General features: G+C 35.3%; 1 protein-coding gene across 4 annotated transcripts in view; it reads left to right on the top strand.

Annotated features, from left to right (window-relative positions):
- The window catches only part of GluClalpha (glycine receptor alpha 1), a 475,474-nt gene that overhangs the window by 259,053 nt on the left and 199,889 nt on the right, over positions 1 to 16,532 (top strand). For all 4 annotated transcript variants that reach the window (XM_069832489.1, XM_069832490.1, XM_069832491.1 and 1 more), the window contains exon 3: positions 10,856 to 10,995. In XM_069832489.1, coding sequence (XP_069688590.1) covers positions 10,898 to 10,995 — 98 coding nt within the window. In that variant the 5' untranslated portion in view covers positions 10,856 to 10,897. The remainder of the gene's footprint in view (positions 1 to 10,855; positions 10,996 to 16,532) is intronic.

The following is a 16,532-nucleotide window of genomic DNA, read 5'->3' as shown; positions in this document are numbered from 1 at the left end:
GAAGAAAAGTAGTTCATCCATTTACGTAAACTAGGAAATATCGCGATTTTGAGTTTGATCATTTTCATTAGGTTTTTGTTTAATCAAAATGCAGTACAGTATTAAGAATGAATGTTTTTACTCACGAACTGAGTTGTCCATGTGGACGTATTCATTATGCAGTGTATATTATACTGTCTACAGCACATTAGCGTACAATATAGAGAATGAAGTTAAATTGAAAAATAATCATAATATGGATATTTAAACACATTTTTGAAAATGGTGGCCGTTCATTTCGATACAGGCTTCAGTTCTAATGTGCATATTATCGCACTATAGACTATTGCATCTAATTCCAATTGCCAGTTTCGTCCTTCGTACTAGTAACTCATGTTGAAATAATTCTGTACCTACTCTATAAAAGAGTACCCTACGTACTGTAAATTCAATCTTCCCTTCTGCCCGATCCGAAAAGATAAAATTACTCAGACATGCTATCTACTGTCCGTCCAAGTGGTTATGCCGCAGGATCGTGGAAAGGGGGGAAATCACGTGACAGTTAACTACTTAACGAGGCCCTTTTATTTAAGTTATTTTAAACAGTTGTATAATATTACGTAAACGTCCAATTCCTAACAGAAATTAATGTTTTCAGAAAAGAGCTAAGACAGCCCAGCTTTTACAGAGGGGCGAACAGAAGCGGGTGGGGGAAATCGGGATGTGACGTAGGCAAATGGACGACAGTACCTTTGCGAAAATATGATTCAATATTGAAAGCTCTTTCGTCACTGGAAAACGCGAACATATTTCTGGAACGTACTATACTCACTAACTCAGTGCTGTTTACTATATGGGGCCTTGATTCTGTATGGAGGAGAGTTGGAACTTCATTAGTAGAAGGTGTGGTAGTGAAGTACATTCAAAAACTCAGGTACAATAACAATTGAAGTAAAAATAAAATGATGTCCCTGTATAAGACAGTTAAACGTTTGTATATAGAGTTTTTATTAGTAAGACCGTTATTTATATTGTTATTTGCTATTGTTATTATTGTTACAAATTTATTATTGTTGTCGTAATTACACCATCATCATCATCATCATCAATTTTCATCCTGTTCCTATTACTTTTCTTATTGTTAGTATACGTATACAGATAGGTAGGTCTGTTGTGTCCAACGTAAAAGAAAACCTCATTCACCATTATTTCATTTACTACCGCATTATTATTGTCATCACCATTATTATCATCATCTTATTCTCTGTGGTCCGCCTCCTCAAAGAACTGAAATTCTTCCGGTGTGATGTGCAGAATTATTTTAAGTTTCGATGAAACAATAACACGAAAGCACAGTCTACTATATACAGTCGCGAAGCTTGAGGTGATTTTTTGCAAATCTCGTGATAAAGCGCTCCAAGCGGTTAGCAACTAGAAACAATAGACTGTCCACGGTCCACTTTGGACTGTGTCGTATTTCCATCGAGTGCTAGCTCGTTGCGTATTTCACATTGATGCTTGTGAAATGTTCGTTATTGGTTGTAATGAAAATGTTAATGGGTAAAGTACAATAATTGGAATAATAATATTTTACTAGAGACGTAGAAAAATTAAGTTTGTTTTATGAAATTTATTGATCACGTTTTATTTTCAATTCTGGTGGGATTATTATTGCTTAGGCCTATTTTTTTTCAAAGGATATGTTTCTAATTATAGCTGTTAATTTTGTTGTTATTTTTATTTGTTACTTTACTAGAGACGTAGAAAAAGTCTGTTACAATAAATTTATTGATCACGTTTTATTTCCGATTCTGGTGTGATTATTATTGCTTAACCTCATCCCACTTTGTTAACTACGTAAGCCTACATTACAAGTACCTGTACACGTAAGTTACTCCATTAATTCATATTTCCATTATTATTGTTGTAAAGGGAAATGAAAATTAATATTTATTGGTTTCATAGTTAATTATCGCTATAATCTTGAATGAGTGAAGCGATTATAGTAAATTTCAGTTCGTTTTGCATAAACAAAAATAATATTAACCTATTTCTTGCAAGTATCTTCGAGTTTATGGTGGAATTTAATATACCTCATTAAAATAATAAATTAACTTTATGCATTTAATATTTCAATAATGGAAGGAAGATGTTAATTTTTCCAAAAGAACACAACGAAAGCGTAACATATTTTGTCGTGTACTAGGAGAGAGATCTGCGATAATGAGGCGAGAGTAGCGATGCTAGTGGTGGGCAACTACCCATGTTTGAATTTTTACTACATATTGAGCTTCGCGACTGTATATAGTAGACTGTGAAGAAAGGCTGGTGAACCACAAGTGTCTCTGGTATTTCTGAGACTCCAACTAGAGTCTGCGACGTACAGCGCCAATGCTGTAACCAATTGCCTGCGATGGGAAGGCATTTCGCTATAAGAAGAGGAATAAACGCGAAGAATTACCGACATTGCTATGCGGCGTGCAGATACAGCAGCAAAGGCGCCGGGCTGGTCTTGTCAGTTTATCTGCTCCATGCTTAATTAACACTGAATGCCGCTCGTCATCCCGGATCACAGATCTCCCTTAATTGCTGTCAAGCGAGAACGTATTTGGCCCGGAAATTACAAGATGCGGACATCCATCCTTGCTGCTTCCGCATGCTGTGCGTGACTAGAGGAAGATTATGCAGATCCTTGTCTCACTGAGCCATTCTTTGATAATTCAGCACCTCCTTTCTTCCGCATGTATTTCTTTCTATTTATCTGATTTTCTCTCTTTCTTGTGTTTTATCTGTGTTCTTGTATGATTAAACAGAGCGTTCGCCAGAAAACAGATTTCGTTCAGATAAATACCGTCGACTTTGTACTGTTATAGATCGAACGCAATGGCCGAGAAAATAGTGTGTACATTGTCCCTAGAACAAGCGTCGCACGGTGGGGTATTTTCTCAATCTAGCCGGCCAAAAGTCGATTTCGTCAAAATTGTTTCGGGTAGAAATTAATTACTACATGAGATAGTTGAATAATTAGGGAACCACACACTACCCATTTCCCCTCTTCTATCTTAGATGCCATTTGTAAGTAATAATAATAATAATAATAATAATAATAATAATAATAATAATTATTATTATTATTATTATTATTATTATTCGATTGAGAAGCTTTTATCATCTAGCCTGCTCTCAAAAAAGCTTAAAGTTAGAATTCATAAAACAGTTATATTACCGGCTCTTCTGTATGGTTGAGAAACTTGGACTGTCACTTTGAGAGAGGAACAGAGATTAAGGGTGTTTGAGAATAAGGTGCAGGGCATGTAGCATGTATGGGCGAATCCAGAAATGCATATAGAGTGTTAGTTGGGAGGCCGGAGGGAATATGACCTTTGGGGAGGCCAAGACGTAGATGGGAGGGTAATACTGTATTAAAATGGATTAGAGGGAGGTGTGATATGATGGTAGGGACTGGATTAATCTTGCTTAGGATAGCGACCGATGGCGGGCTTATGTGAGGGCGGCAATGAACCTACAGGTTCTTTAAAAGCCATAGGTAAGTAAATATTATTATTATTTATATATTTAATTTTAGGAGACAATAATTTCAAAACAATACCTGTTCCTCGTTCAGAGTATATTTGTATTCCCTCTTACAGGCTTGGCAATAAGACAGTTGTTTCTCTGTTATTCTAAGAAGTTAAATGAAATGTCCACATACCATATTACGAGGCACTATCAAATTTTAAATTAACGACGCTCACAACTGCCGAGGTTATATCAGCGGTTTGAATAAATGTAGGGAAGAGCTTAGGATTTGCTCTTAGTCAACACAAAGTTATATCAGCGGTTGGAATAAATGTAGGGAAGAGTTAGGATTTGCTCTTCGTCAACACAAAGTTATATCAGCGGTTGGAATAAATGTAGGGAAGAGCTTAGGATTTGCTCTTCGTCAACACAAAGCTATATCAGCGGTTGGAATAAATGTAGGGAAGAGCTTAGGATTTGCTCTTCGTCAACACAAAGTTATATCAGCGGTTGGAATAAATGTAGGGAAGAGTTAGGATTTGCTCTTCGTCAACACAAAGTTATATCAGCGGTTGGAATAAATGTAGGGAAGAGCTTAGGATTTGCTCTTCGTCAACACAAAGCTATATCAGCGGTTGGAATAAATGTAGGGAAGAGCTTAGGATTTGCTCTTCGTCAACACAAAGTTATATCAGCGGTTGGAATAAATGTAGGGAAGAGCTTAGGATTTGCTCTTCGTCAACACAAGGTTATATCAGCGGTTGGAATAAATGTAGGGAAGAGCTTAGGATTTGCTCTTCGTCAACACAAAGTTATATCAGCGGTTGGAATAAATGTAGGGAAGAGCTTAGGATTTGCTCTTCGTCAACACAAAGTTATATCAGCGGTTGGAATAAATGTAGGGAAGAGCTTAGGATTTGCTCTTCGTCAACACACAAACAAGCATGTAAACATTTCAGAAGAATCGTTGCTGGTGACCAGACACGAGGATGGTAAATGGATTTTCGTCACTCCAGACGTGGTTATTGCTGCTGTTGGAAATAGAATCACGGGTGAAATAGACTTCACCTGTGAGCGGTACAAACTCTAAGATGTTCGGTGCAGTAACACAGTGCTGGATAAATCATTGACAGAATTGTTTTCTGGGTACAAAATCATTTAACAAGATTAAAAAAAAATCATTATCAGCCTCATAAATGTATTAAAGGAAAGGCAATTTTGTTGCTTGAAAAAACTTTTATGTGACACTCGGTTACTTTTGTTATTCCTTTCGAGTAAATAAAGATAGAATATTTTATTTTTATTTTTATTTTATTCAGAATAGTGTCAGCATCATTTTTCTCTATATAACAGCTGTGAATGTTGTGCAACCTAGCAGTGATTAGTGTGTTAGTTAGAAGAGCAATTATGATATTATGTTTACAATGAAATAAATAGACCAAGTTAATCCATTTTCTTACATAAAGTAATTTATTACCTCCTTTAGGGTATTTCATAATTTCTCAGCTCTCGAGAGACATTTGAATTGACATGTTGGAATGGCATCTCAATACGATATACTTTGTAAGTTAAAGAAGTTACACATAAAGACTTATTTACCTAACGATTTTAGCTTAACCGTTATTCTTCTTACTGCTAAAATATAACATAACTTTGGAAAATACATTCAACATTATTTAAAAACATATTTTTATGTATTTTATCAGTGTATAGTGTATCATCCTTACACACCAAACAATTATTTGGACATAACAGCAATTTTCTAGCATTGGCAGTAAGTGTTAAAGTTTCAGTAAATTGTATAAATGTTTATGGGTAAAAGAGGTCATTACAAAAGTTGCTGTATCTGAGTCATTTTAATGCGATTTCAACCAAACTTTTACAGGTGCTACATTAAGCATCTGTGTGTGTCACAATATCCTGACTTCATTGCTCTGTGTAATATGGCCAGATTTATATAATTGTATCAGAATAGCCCTGTAGATGTATCACAATAGCCCACACAGAAAGTTGTTATGATACATTGATTTTGTTTTAATGTTATCCATTATTTTGTATTTTTTATGATATTGTGTTACGAGAGGACATAGACTCCCCCGTCATATGGGACGTGAATATTCCAGGACTGTTATATGCTGACGATTTGACCTTATGTTCTAGAAGTGTTAAGGGGTTGCAGAAAGGACTTGAAAAGCTTTAAATATACTCTAGTGACTGGGGATTGAAGGTAAATACTGAAAAGACGAAGACTATGACCTTTAAGAACGGATGTGTTTACAGTAAAACGGAGACTTGCTAATGATTGTAACATAACATATAATATAAACAGGAAAGAACGGATGTGTTTACAGTAAAACGGAGACTTGCTAATAATTGTAATATAAAATATATGAATAGAAAAAAACTTTAACCCACCTCTGAAAAAGTAGAACTCGTGCTCAGGGGCGGGTTCCTGAATTGAAATTAAAAATATATAATACAATTTGTTTTATGTCTGCAACACAATAAAAATATATAAATTTAAATTTACAATTTTTCATTATTTATAAAATCCATACATAAATATTTAAATTTAATACTAGAACTATTAGAATTGACAAGATTAGGATATTTAAATATAAATTTGTTATATATTCGTGGGTCTGAATTACTACTATGATCAAATACTGTAGCAGTGTTTAATTTTGGTTCAAACAATCTTAAAGAATCCATATCATTTGTTTCATAACTATGAGAATACTTTCTCACTTACTGGTTTTTAAGGAACCCGGAGGTTCATTGCCGCCCTCATATACAGTAAGCCCGCCATTGGTCCCTATCCTGAGCAAGATTAATCCAGTTTCTACCATCATATCCCACCTCCCTCAAATCCATTTTAATATTATCTTCCCACCTACGTCTCGGCCTCCCCAAAGGTCTTTTTCCCTCCGGCCTCCCAACTAACACTCTATATGCATTTCTGGATTCGCCCATACGTGCTACATGTCCTGCCCATCTCAAACGTCTGGATTTTATGGTCCTAATTATGTCAGGTGAAGTATACAATGCGTGCAGCTCTGCGTTGTGTAACTTTCTCCATTCTCCTGTAACTTCATCCCTCTTAGCACCAAATATTTTCCTAAGAACCTTATTCTCAAACACCCTTAATCTCTGTTCCTCTCTCAAAGTGAGAGTCCAAGTTTCACAACCATACAGAACAACCGGTAATATAACTGTTTTATAAATTCTAACTTTCAGATTTTTTGACAGAAAACTAAATGACAAAAGCAGCTCAACCGAATAATAAGACGCATTTCCCATATTTATATTCTGTGTTTAATTTCCTCCCGAGTATTATTTATATTTGTCACTGTTGCTCCAAGATATTTGAATTTTTCCACCTCTTCGAAAGATAAAAATCCAATTTTTATAGTTCCATTTAACTATGAGAATACAATTCAAAATTATTTCGATTTTTATGTATGAATTTTATAAATACAATATAAGAAATTTATCTTATTTTAAGAACATTAAAGTCTAAAAGCAATTTTGAGATGGAAAATCAGTAGGTTTATTAAGACATATTTCAATTATTTCTTTTGTAATAAATAAAGTGGATTAAAATTGGTTTTAAATAAGCTACCCCATCCTATAATTCCATACATAAATACCGATTGAAATAAAGTTAAGTATATTGTGCGTAATAAACTTATTGGCAAGTAATTCCTCAATAAAACAAAACAAATATATTATTTCACGTAATTTGTTACAAAGGTAATTTTATTAATGTGTTGGTTCCATTTTAAACGATTGTCGAAAATTATGCCTAAATATTCAACTTCAGAGGACTCTTTAATAATCGTACATTTATATTGTATAAGGCAACAATTAGAGTTATGTAATTTAATAAAAACACATTTAAATTCAAATCCTTCATATGTGCCTAAAGTAGTACGTGACAATTTTTTCTGATTTGTACATGCTTTCATAGAAAAATCACAGCATAGCGTAAGATTTATTTTTTGTATCATAATAGTCCTACTTGATCCCACATTTTCTTTTTCTCCTCCTCGTCCTCTCCTTTGATCTTAGAATCTACGCCCCTTACTTGCTGAGTTAAGGCCAGTGACACATTGCATCCAATCCATCTCGTCTTTGGCTTCGACCGCGTGGAATTAGTGCCTGCAGCTAATCGACCTTATCTGCAGTAGTACAAACTTGGCTTCCATATCTTCTGATGTTTGTAACTACCGCGGAAGTAGGAAGAAGGCGGGTCCTTGTAACGCTTGTAGGGAAATTACTGATGATTGTTTCGCGGTATCACGTGTTTGACTTTCATTGCCGCTTTGCGTGTTGCGGAACTGACAGGCGGCACGACTCGACGGCGCAGCATAAGTTTCGTGAGGAATTCATTTCTTTGTTAAAGTGTTTATTAAGTAGCCCAGCGGCACTTAAACGCACGCCCGGCGCGCGACTCTCATCGATTGTGCAAATAATTAAAATGAATGCCTTAATTCCTCTGGACTCGGGGTGTCTTCTACTGTACTCTAATCTGATTGATTCGTAGATAGTTCACTTCCTTATTTGCTATGTCCTGCTCTAAATGTATGCTCTTTTTCTGTCCCTATTTTCTTTCTTGTCATCCGCCGTGGCGTCGCGGTCTAAGGCATCCTGCCTAGGACTCGCGTTACGGAATGCGCGCTGGTTCGAGTCCTCGTGGGGGAAGAAATTTCGGCCAGTGTATGGGACCGGTGCCCACCCAACATCGTGATGCACTTGGGGAGCTACGATAGGTAGCGAAATCCGGTTGCGGAAACCAGCTATAACGGCTGGGGGGATCATCGTGCTAACCACACGATACCTCCATTCTGGTTGGATGATCGTCCACCTCTGCTTCGGCATGTGGGCGTGAGGCCAGCAGCCGGCTGGTCGGTCTAGGCCCTTCACGGGCTGTAGCGCCACGGATTATTATTATTATTATTATTATTATTATTATTATTATTATTATTATTATTATTATTATTTTTATTTTCTTCCTTACTTCCCCTTACTCTCTCTTCACGTCCTTTTCCCTGTTTGCATTTTTTTATACCACGTGGTTTTGTTTCTTCCAATGTGTCCATCTGTGTTTCTGCCTGTACTTTTCTGTTTCTGCCCGTTTTTTGTGCTTCTGCCTGTTTTTCTCTGTTTCTGCCTTATATGTCTTCATTTAGTTTTTTCTTTTGTACTTCTGTCTGTCCTTTTGTGCTTGTGCTTGTGTCTGTCCATTTGTGTTTCTGTATGTCCTTTTGTGTTTCCGCGTGGGTTTTTGTGTTTCTGTCTATCCTATTTTATTTCTGCGTGACTTTTTTGTGGTTCTTTCCGACTGTCCTTTCGTGTTTATTTCCGTCTTTGTTATTGTCTGCACTTCTGTGTTTTTCATCGTCTACGCTTTTGTGTTTATTTCTGTCTGTCCTTTTGTGTTTCTTTCCGTCTATGATTTCGTGTTTCTTTCCGTCTGTTATTTGTGTTTTTTTTCCGTCTGTCCTTTTGTGTTTCTTTAAGTCTGTCCTTTTGTGTTTCTTTCCGTCTATGATTTCGTGTTTCTTTCCGTCTGTTATTTGTGTTTTTTCCGTCTGTCCTTTTGTGTTTCTTTAAGTCTGTCCTTTTGTGTTTCTTTCCGTCTGTCCTGTTGTGTTTCTATCCGTCTGTCCTTTTGTGTTTCTATCCGTCTGTCCTATTGTGTTTCTATCCGTCTGTCCTTTTGTGTTTCTTTCCGTCTGTCCTGTTGTGTTTCTATCCGTCTGTCCTGTTGTGTTTCTTTCCGTCTGTCCTTTTGTGTTTCTATCCGTCTGTCCTTTTGTGTTTCTATCCGTCTGTCCTTGTGTTTCTATCCGTCTGTCCTTTTGTGTTTCTATCCGTCTGTCCTTTTGTGTTTCTATCCGTCTGTCCTGTTGTGTTTCTTTCCGTCTGTCCTTTTATGTTTCTATCCGTCTGTCCTTTTGTGTTTCTATCCGTCTGTCCTGTTGTGTTTCTTTCCGTCTGTCCTTTTGTGTTTCTATCAGTCTGTCCTTTTGTGTTTCTATCCGTCTGTCCTTTTGTGTTTCTTTCCGTCTGTCCTGTTGTGTTTCTATCCGTCTGTCCTTTTGTGTTTCTATCCGTCTGTCCTGTTGTGTTTCTATCCGTCTGTCCTTTTGTGTTTCTTTCCGTCTGTCCTTTTGTGTTTCTATCCGTCTGTCCTTTTGTGTTTCTATCCGTCTGTCCTTGTGTTTCTATCCGTCTGTCCTTTTGTGTTTCTATCCGTCTGTCCTTTTGTGTTTCTATCCGTCTGTCCTGTTGTGTTTCTTTCCGTCTGTCCTTTTGTGTTTCTATCCGTCTGTCCTTTTGTGTTTCTATCCATCTGTCCTGTTGTGTTTCTTTCCGTCTGTCCTTTGTGGTTTTCCTCCTACTTCTTTGTTTTCTTTCTCCAGTCTTTTTTTTCTTCCAATAGTCTGTCTGGTTTTTATCCAGTATGTCTGTCTGATTATCTGCCTGCTTTTTCTCCAGTCTGTCTGTATGTCTGTATTTTTTGCTCCAGTTCTGTTATTCCGATAGTCTCTGATTTTTTCACCCAGTCTCTCTGATTTTTTTCACCCAGTCTCTATGATTTTTTTCACCCAGTCGCTCTGTTTTTTCACCCAGTCTCTCTGATTTTTTTCACCCAGTCTCTCTGATTTTTTTCAGCCAGTCTCTTTGATTTTTTTCACTCAGTGTCTTTGTTGTTGTCAACTAGTTTCTCTGTCTCTTTCCGCCTATCTCTCTTTGTCAATTTGTCTGTGAACAGTCAATTTATGCTAGTTTTTTATATATATTTCATATTAATAACTAAAATTATTAGCCCTCTCTCTGCAAATGCGAAGAAACATTACAGACTGGTCATTATACTGATTGTCATGTTTTCGATAACGAAATCCCTAGTCCTAATTTAAAGTCTCACATTACTACAATGCAATATGAAATTTTATTTCCTTTTTCATGTTGTTCAGCAGAAGCTGTTGTTTAAAATATTTCCTTAATTTAATTTCCTAAATTGTCAGAATAATATAAACATATTTTGTTCTTATGTAATGTATTACAGTATTTAAAATATAGGCCTAGGCCTACGTCCACCCCTAACATATGACGTGAAAAATTATTTTTTATAACATGAGGCTCATCAACTGAGGAGATTTGTTACTAGAACATATTTGTGTAAAATAGTGTGATTGCAGCCTGAATTTACGATAAATATGTGAGATATTTCTATTAATTTCATGCCATTTAGATGAAGACGGCAGTTATGAAAAGTGGATAAAAGATTGTTTCCTATGAGACGGGACCTGCGAACACAGTGACTGAGATGTTTGTTTTCTCGTTGCAGATTGCTGCAGCTAACCGTGTACCGGCCTAGGGCCGTGCCATCATGGCCACATTACCCCTCTGGCCCCCGCGTGGCCTGCTCAGCGCCGCCCAGCTGCTGGCGCTGCTTGTGGTCCTCAGCACCCTGGTGCAGATCAGCTGGTGAGTCTGTGGAAATAAGTAAATAGTACATTTCGAATTTGTGTGCGATGTGGTATGTCCGTACAAGCATATTTATTTACATATTAATTGATTGATTAATTATTTAATTAATTTATTTATTTATTCACCCACCCACTCATTTATCTATTTATTTATTTATTTATTCACACACTCACCCATTTATTTATTTATTTATTTATTTATATATATTTTTTTTTATTCGAATCGGTGAGAATTAAAAGACACTAAGTGATATTTTTTGGTAAAGTGAGTTATCAATTGTTTCTTACATTTTAAAGATAGCCCCATCGATTGGTAAAGAAAGGAACTGCCTACAATAACTGTGTAGAGGAGTAGATTACAACCTATTCTCTTGAGTTCGTGAAGAAATGATTTAACTCTTGCACTTAGCTCCGTTCAATTCCAAAAGTTGCATCACCTGACTTGACACTGGCTGCATTTATGTGACAAATAAATGAATAGGCTATGTATCTGCATGAGTAAGTAAATAAGTGAATGAGTAAATAACTAAATAATTACGTAAATAAGTAATTGCGTAAGCAAATAATTAAATCAATGAGTAAATAAATAAATAAATAAACAAACAAATAAATAAATACATAAATAAATATGTAAATAAATGTATAAATAAACAAATAAATAAATAAATGAGTGAATAAATAAATAAGTGAATAAATAAATAAATGAGTGAATAAATAAATAAATCAGTGAGTGAATAAATAAATAAATGAGTGAGTAAATAAATAAATGAGTGAGTGAATAAATAAATAAATGAGTGAGTGAATAAATAAATAAATGAGTGAGTGAATAAATAAATAAATGAGTGAGTGGATAAGTAAATAAATAAATAAATAAATAAATGAGTGAATAAATAAATACATCAGTGATTGAATAAATAAATGAGTGAATAAATAAATAAATGAGTGAGTGAATAAATAAATAAATGAGTGAATAAATAAATACATGAATGAGTGAATAAATAAATACATGAATGAGTGAATAAATAAATGAGTGAATAAATAAATAAATGAGTGAATAAATAAATAAATAAATGAGTGAATAAATAAATAAATAAATGAGTGAATAAATAAATAAATAAATGAGTGAGTGAATAAATAAATAAGTAAATGAGTGAGTGAATAAATAAATGAGTAAGTGAATAAATAAAGAAATGAATTAGTAAATAAATAAATGAGTGAATAAATAAATAAATAAACGAGTGAATGAGTCGGTGAATAAATGAGTGAATGAGTCAGTGAATAAATAAGTAAATGAGTGAGAGAGTGAATAAACAAATAAATGAGTGAGTGAATAAACAAATAAATGAGTGAGTGAATAAATAAATAAATGAGTGAATAAATAAATAAATAAACGAGTGAATGAGTCGGTGAATAAATGAGTGAATGAGTCAGTGAATAAATAAGTAAATGAGTGAGAGAGTGAATAAACAAATAAATGAGTGAGTGAATAAACAAATAAATGAGTGAGTGAATAAATAAATAAATGAGTGAATAAATAAATAAATGAGTGAATAAATAAATGAATGAGTCAATAAATAAATGAGTGAGTTAATAAATAAATAAATAAATAAATGAATGAATAAATAAATAAATGAATAAGTGAATAAATAAATGAATGAGTCAAAAAATAAATGAGTTAATAAATAAATAAATAAATAAATAAATAAATAAATAAGAGAATAAATAAATAAATGAGTGAATAAATAAATAAATGAGTGAGTGAATAAATGAGTCAATAAATAAATGGAATGAGTGAGTGAGTGACTGAGTGAATTAAACTCTGTATAAAAGAAAATAATAGTGCTGTTATGATGGTAATATCATCATCATCGTCACAAGTTTCAATTACCTCGGTAGGAAGCGCAATGATAAGAGGAGTTGATAGTCATCGGCCCATCGTACCGACGTCACAAACGAAGGAATTCAAAACATAACGATTCCTCACGGCTTCTGCACTGTAATTAATTCGAGTCCCAGATTTGTTCAGCTTGCCTGAGATGCGAACTCAGTATGGCGTTGCTAATGGATGCAACAGACACGGTTTCCTTGGTTCGTTATTAATCCTAGACGAATGGTGTTGGTGCCTTCGTTTTGGACTGTAATTGATGGGTGCAGTAAACCATTCTGCTTAGTTAATGGAACCTCTCCCTTCCCCATTTACGCACGAACAAACGCACTGACAGCCTCGGCTTTATGGAAGTTGTATAATTTTCTTGTTTAAATTAAACGAAGTAACCCTACTGTAAACAAGTTAACCTGATGTGCAATACATTTTAATCGGTTATTGAGCGACGCTATAGGCCTATCAACTGCGTGGATGTATAAAGTCGGTGGAATTGATGTTAGAAGATATTTATCAAAGATTCGCCACGAGACAGCCTTACAGTTGGAGAAACCTCGAAAATAATCCGGTGCTGGAAGCTTTTAAATATAGAAAATACGTTTGGGGCTACAAAGGAAATAAAATCCATGATCATACGCCTAAATTTAATTTGTCTTCCTATTCTTAGTTGCATTTTCTGCAGGTATAGGTGGAGTGAATTATTGCACTGCGAATAATGAGCGATATTAGAAGAAGTAAATAAATAACGGGTTTCATCAGCTGCATCTTTATGCGGATGATGTGAATATGTTAGGAGAAAATCCACAAACTATTAGGGAAAACACGGAAATTTTATTTTAAGCAAGTAAATCCCGAAAAGACAAAATATATTATTTCTCGTGACCAAAACATACGCCTAGTACAAAATGGAACTATAAAAATTGAAAATTTATCCTTTGAAGAGGTGGAAAAACTCAAATACATTGGAGCCACAGTAACAAATTTAAATGACACTCGAAGGGAAATTAAACGCAGAATAAATATGAGAAATGTCTGCTATTAATCAGTTGAGAAGGTCTGCTTTCAAAGAAATTTAAAGTTAGAATTTATAAAACAGTTGTATTACCGGTTGTTCTGTATGAATGTAAAACTTTGACTCTCACTTTGAGAGAGGAACAGAGGTTAAGGGTGTTGGAGAATAAGGTGCTTAGGAAAAATTTGGGGCTAAGAGGGATGACGTTACAGGGGATTAGAGAAAGTTACACAACGCAGAACTGCACGCATTGTATTCTTCACCTGACATAATTAGGAACATTAAATCCAGACGTTTGAGATGGGTAGGGCATGTAGCACGTATGGGTGAGTCCAGAGATGCGTATAAAGTGTTAGTTTGGATACCCGAGGGAAAAAGACCTTTGGGGAGGCCGAGACGTAGATGGGAGGATAATATTAAAATGGATTTTAGGGAGGTGGGATATGATTGTAGAGACTGGATTGATTTTGCTCAGGATAGGGACCGATGGCGGGCTTATATAGAGGGCGGCAATGAACCTCTAGGTTCTGTAAAAGGCATTTATGTGTAAGTAAGTAATAATACTACCATCAACATCATCAACATCATCATCATCATCATCATCATCATCATCATCATCATCAGGGTGCTGTTAATAAATCACATTATAAGATGAAAGAAATTTACCTCCCCTACTTTCACCTTGCTTCTACACTATTGATTCCAGACAGTGATGATACCCTCCCTGGTAGATTTTGTTACTCAATGCATTCGTTCAAGAACGATTATATTACTACTACCACCAATACTACCACCATCACCACCACTACTGCCAGTACTATTATCACACCACAATTATTATTATTATTACTTACTTACTTACTTACTTACTTACTTACTTACTTACTTACTGGCATTTAAGGAACCCGGAGGTTCATTGCCGCCCTCACATAAGCCCGCCATTGGTCCCTATCCTGAGCAAGATTAATCCAGTCTCTACCATCATATCCCACCTCCCTCAAATCCATTTTAATATTATCTTCCCATCTACGTCTCGGCCTCCCTAAAGGTCTTTTTCCCTCCGGCCTCCCAACTAACACTCTATATGCATTTCTGGATTCGCCCATACGTGCTACATGCCCTGCCCATCTTAAACGTCTGGATTTAATGTTCCTAATTATGTCAGGTGAAGAATACAATGCGTGCAGTTCTGCGTTGTGTAACTTTCTCTATTCCCCTGTAACGTCATCCCTCTTAGCCCTAAATTTTTCCTAAGCACCTTATTCTCAAACACCCTTAATCTCTGTTCCTCTCTCAAAGTGAGAGTCCAAGTTTCACAACCATACAGAACAACCAGTAATATAACTGTTATATAAATTCTAGCTTTCAGATTTTTCGACAGCAGACTGGATGGTTAAAGTTACTCAACCGAATAATAACAGGCATTTCCCATATTTATTCTCTGTTTAATTTCCTCCCGAGTATCATTTATACTATTATTATTATTATTATTACTATTATTATTATTATTATTATTATTATTATTATTATTATTATTATTATTATTATTATTGGGCGTCTTGGTTCATAATCAGGGAAGCTAAACACTAGACAAAGGAGATCAATTTCGATAAATAAAGACAAAAAAAAGAATGTAAATAGAAACAAGTTTAAATAAATGATTACTTAAAGAAACGAAAATAATTATTGCAATAAAAAGGAAAAATATATGAAAGTCAGAACTTATAAAACTGTTATATTACCGGTTGTTCTGTATGGTTGTGAAATTTGGGCTCTTACTTTGAGAGAGGAACAGAGGTTAAGGGTGTTTGAGAATAAGGTTCTTAGGAAACTACTTGGGTCTAAGAGGGATGAAGTTGCAGAAGAATGGAGAAAGTTACACAACGCGGAACTGAACGCAATATATTCTTCACCTGACATAATTAGATACATTAAATCCAAACGTTTGAGATGGGCAGGGCATGTAGCACGTATGGGTGAATTCAGAAATGCATATAGAGTGTTAGTTGGGAGACCGGAAGGAAAAAGACCTTTGGGGAGGCAGAGACGTAGATGGGAGGATAATATTAAAATGGATTTGAGGGAGGTGGGATATGGTGGTAGAGACTGGATTAATCTTGGACAGGATAGGGACCGATGGCGGACTTATGTGAGGGCGGCAATGAACCTCCGCGTTCCTTAAAAGCCATTTGTAAGTAAGTAATAAAATGGAAAAGAGGGTTCATAAGAAAACCTAGAGGATGGAGAAAACAAGAAAGGAATGAAGACAGCCGCAGAAGAGAATGGAGAAAAGGGTGAAATAATATAAAGTTTTGATTCTATTTATAAAAAAATCAATACTTCATAATTTATCTACATTTATAGTCATAACAGCAACTGAACTAACACACTATTTCAACGAAGGCCTACTGTTATGTTGCTTATCAAGAGTGACATTATAAATCTGACCTTCCAACAATTCCGGCTGAAATCATTCCCACGTGATGGGGAGCACCAGAAATGTCTCGCTATTTTTATTCCGTGAAATACATTTGCTGAATAGCGAAGCTTGAAAAAAACCTTCATTTGTAACTCCCCATGACGACGTCTATTCATACGACTTGGTGAATTGCTCGTTGTTATCAATTTCTGGCACAGTTTG

The sequence above is a fragment of the Periplaneta americana genome, chromosome 8 (genome assembly GCF_040183065.1).
Source record: "Periplaneta americana isolate PAMFEO1 chromosome 8, P.americana_PAMFEO1_priV1, whole genome shotgun sequence".
NCBI classification, from domain to species: domain Eukaryota; kingdom Metazoa; phylum Arthropoda; class Insecta; order Blattodea; family Blattidae; genus Periplaneta; species Periplaneta americana.
This window is presented reverse-complemented; position numbering and strand designations above follow the sequence as displayed.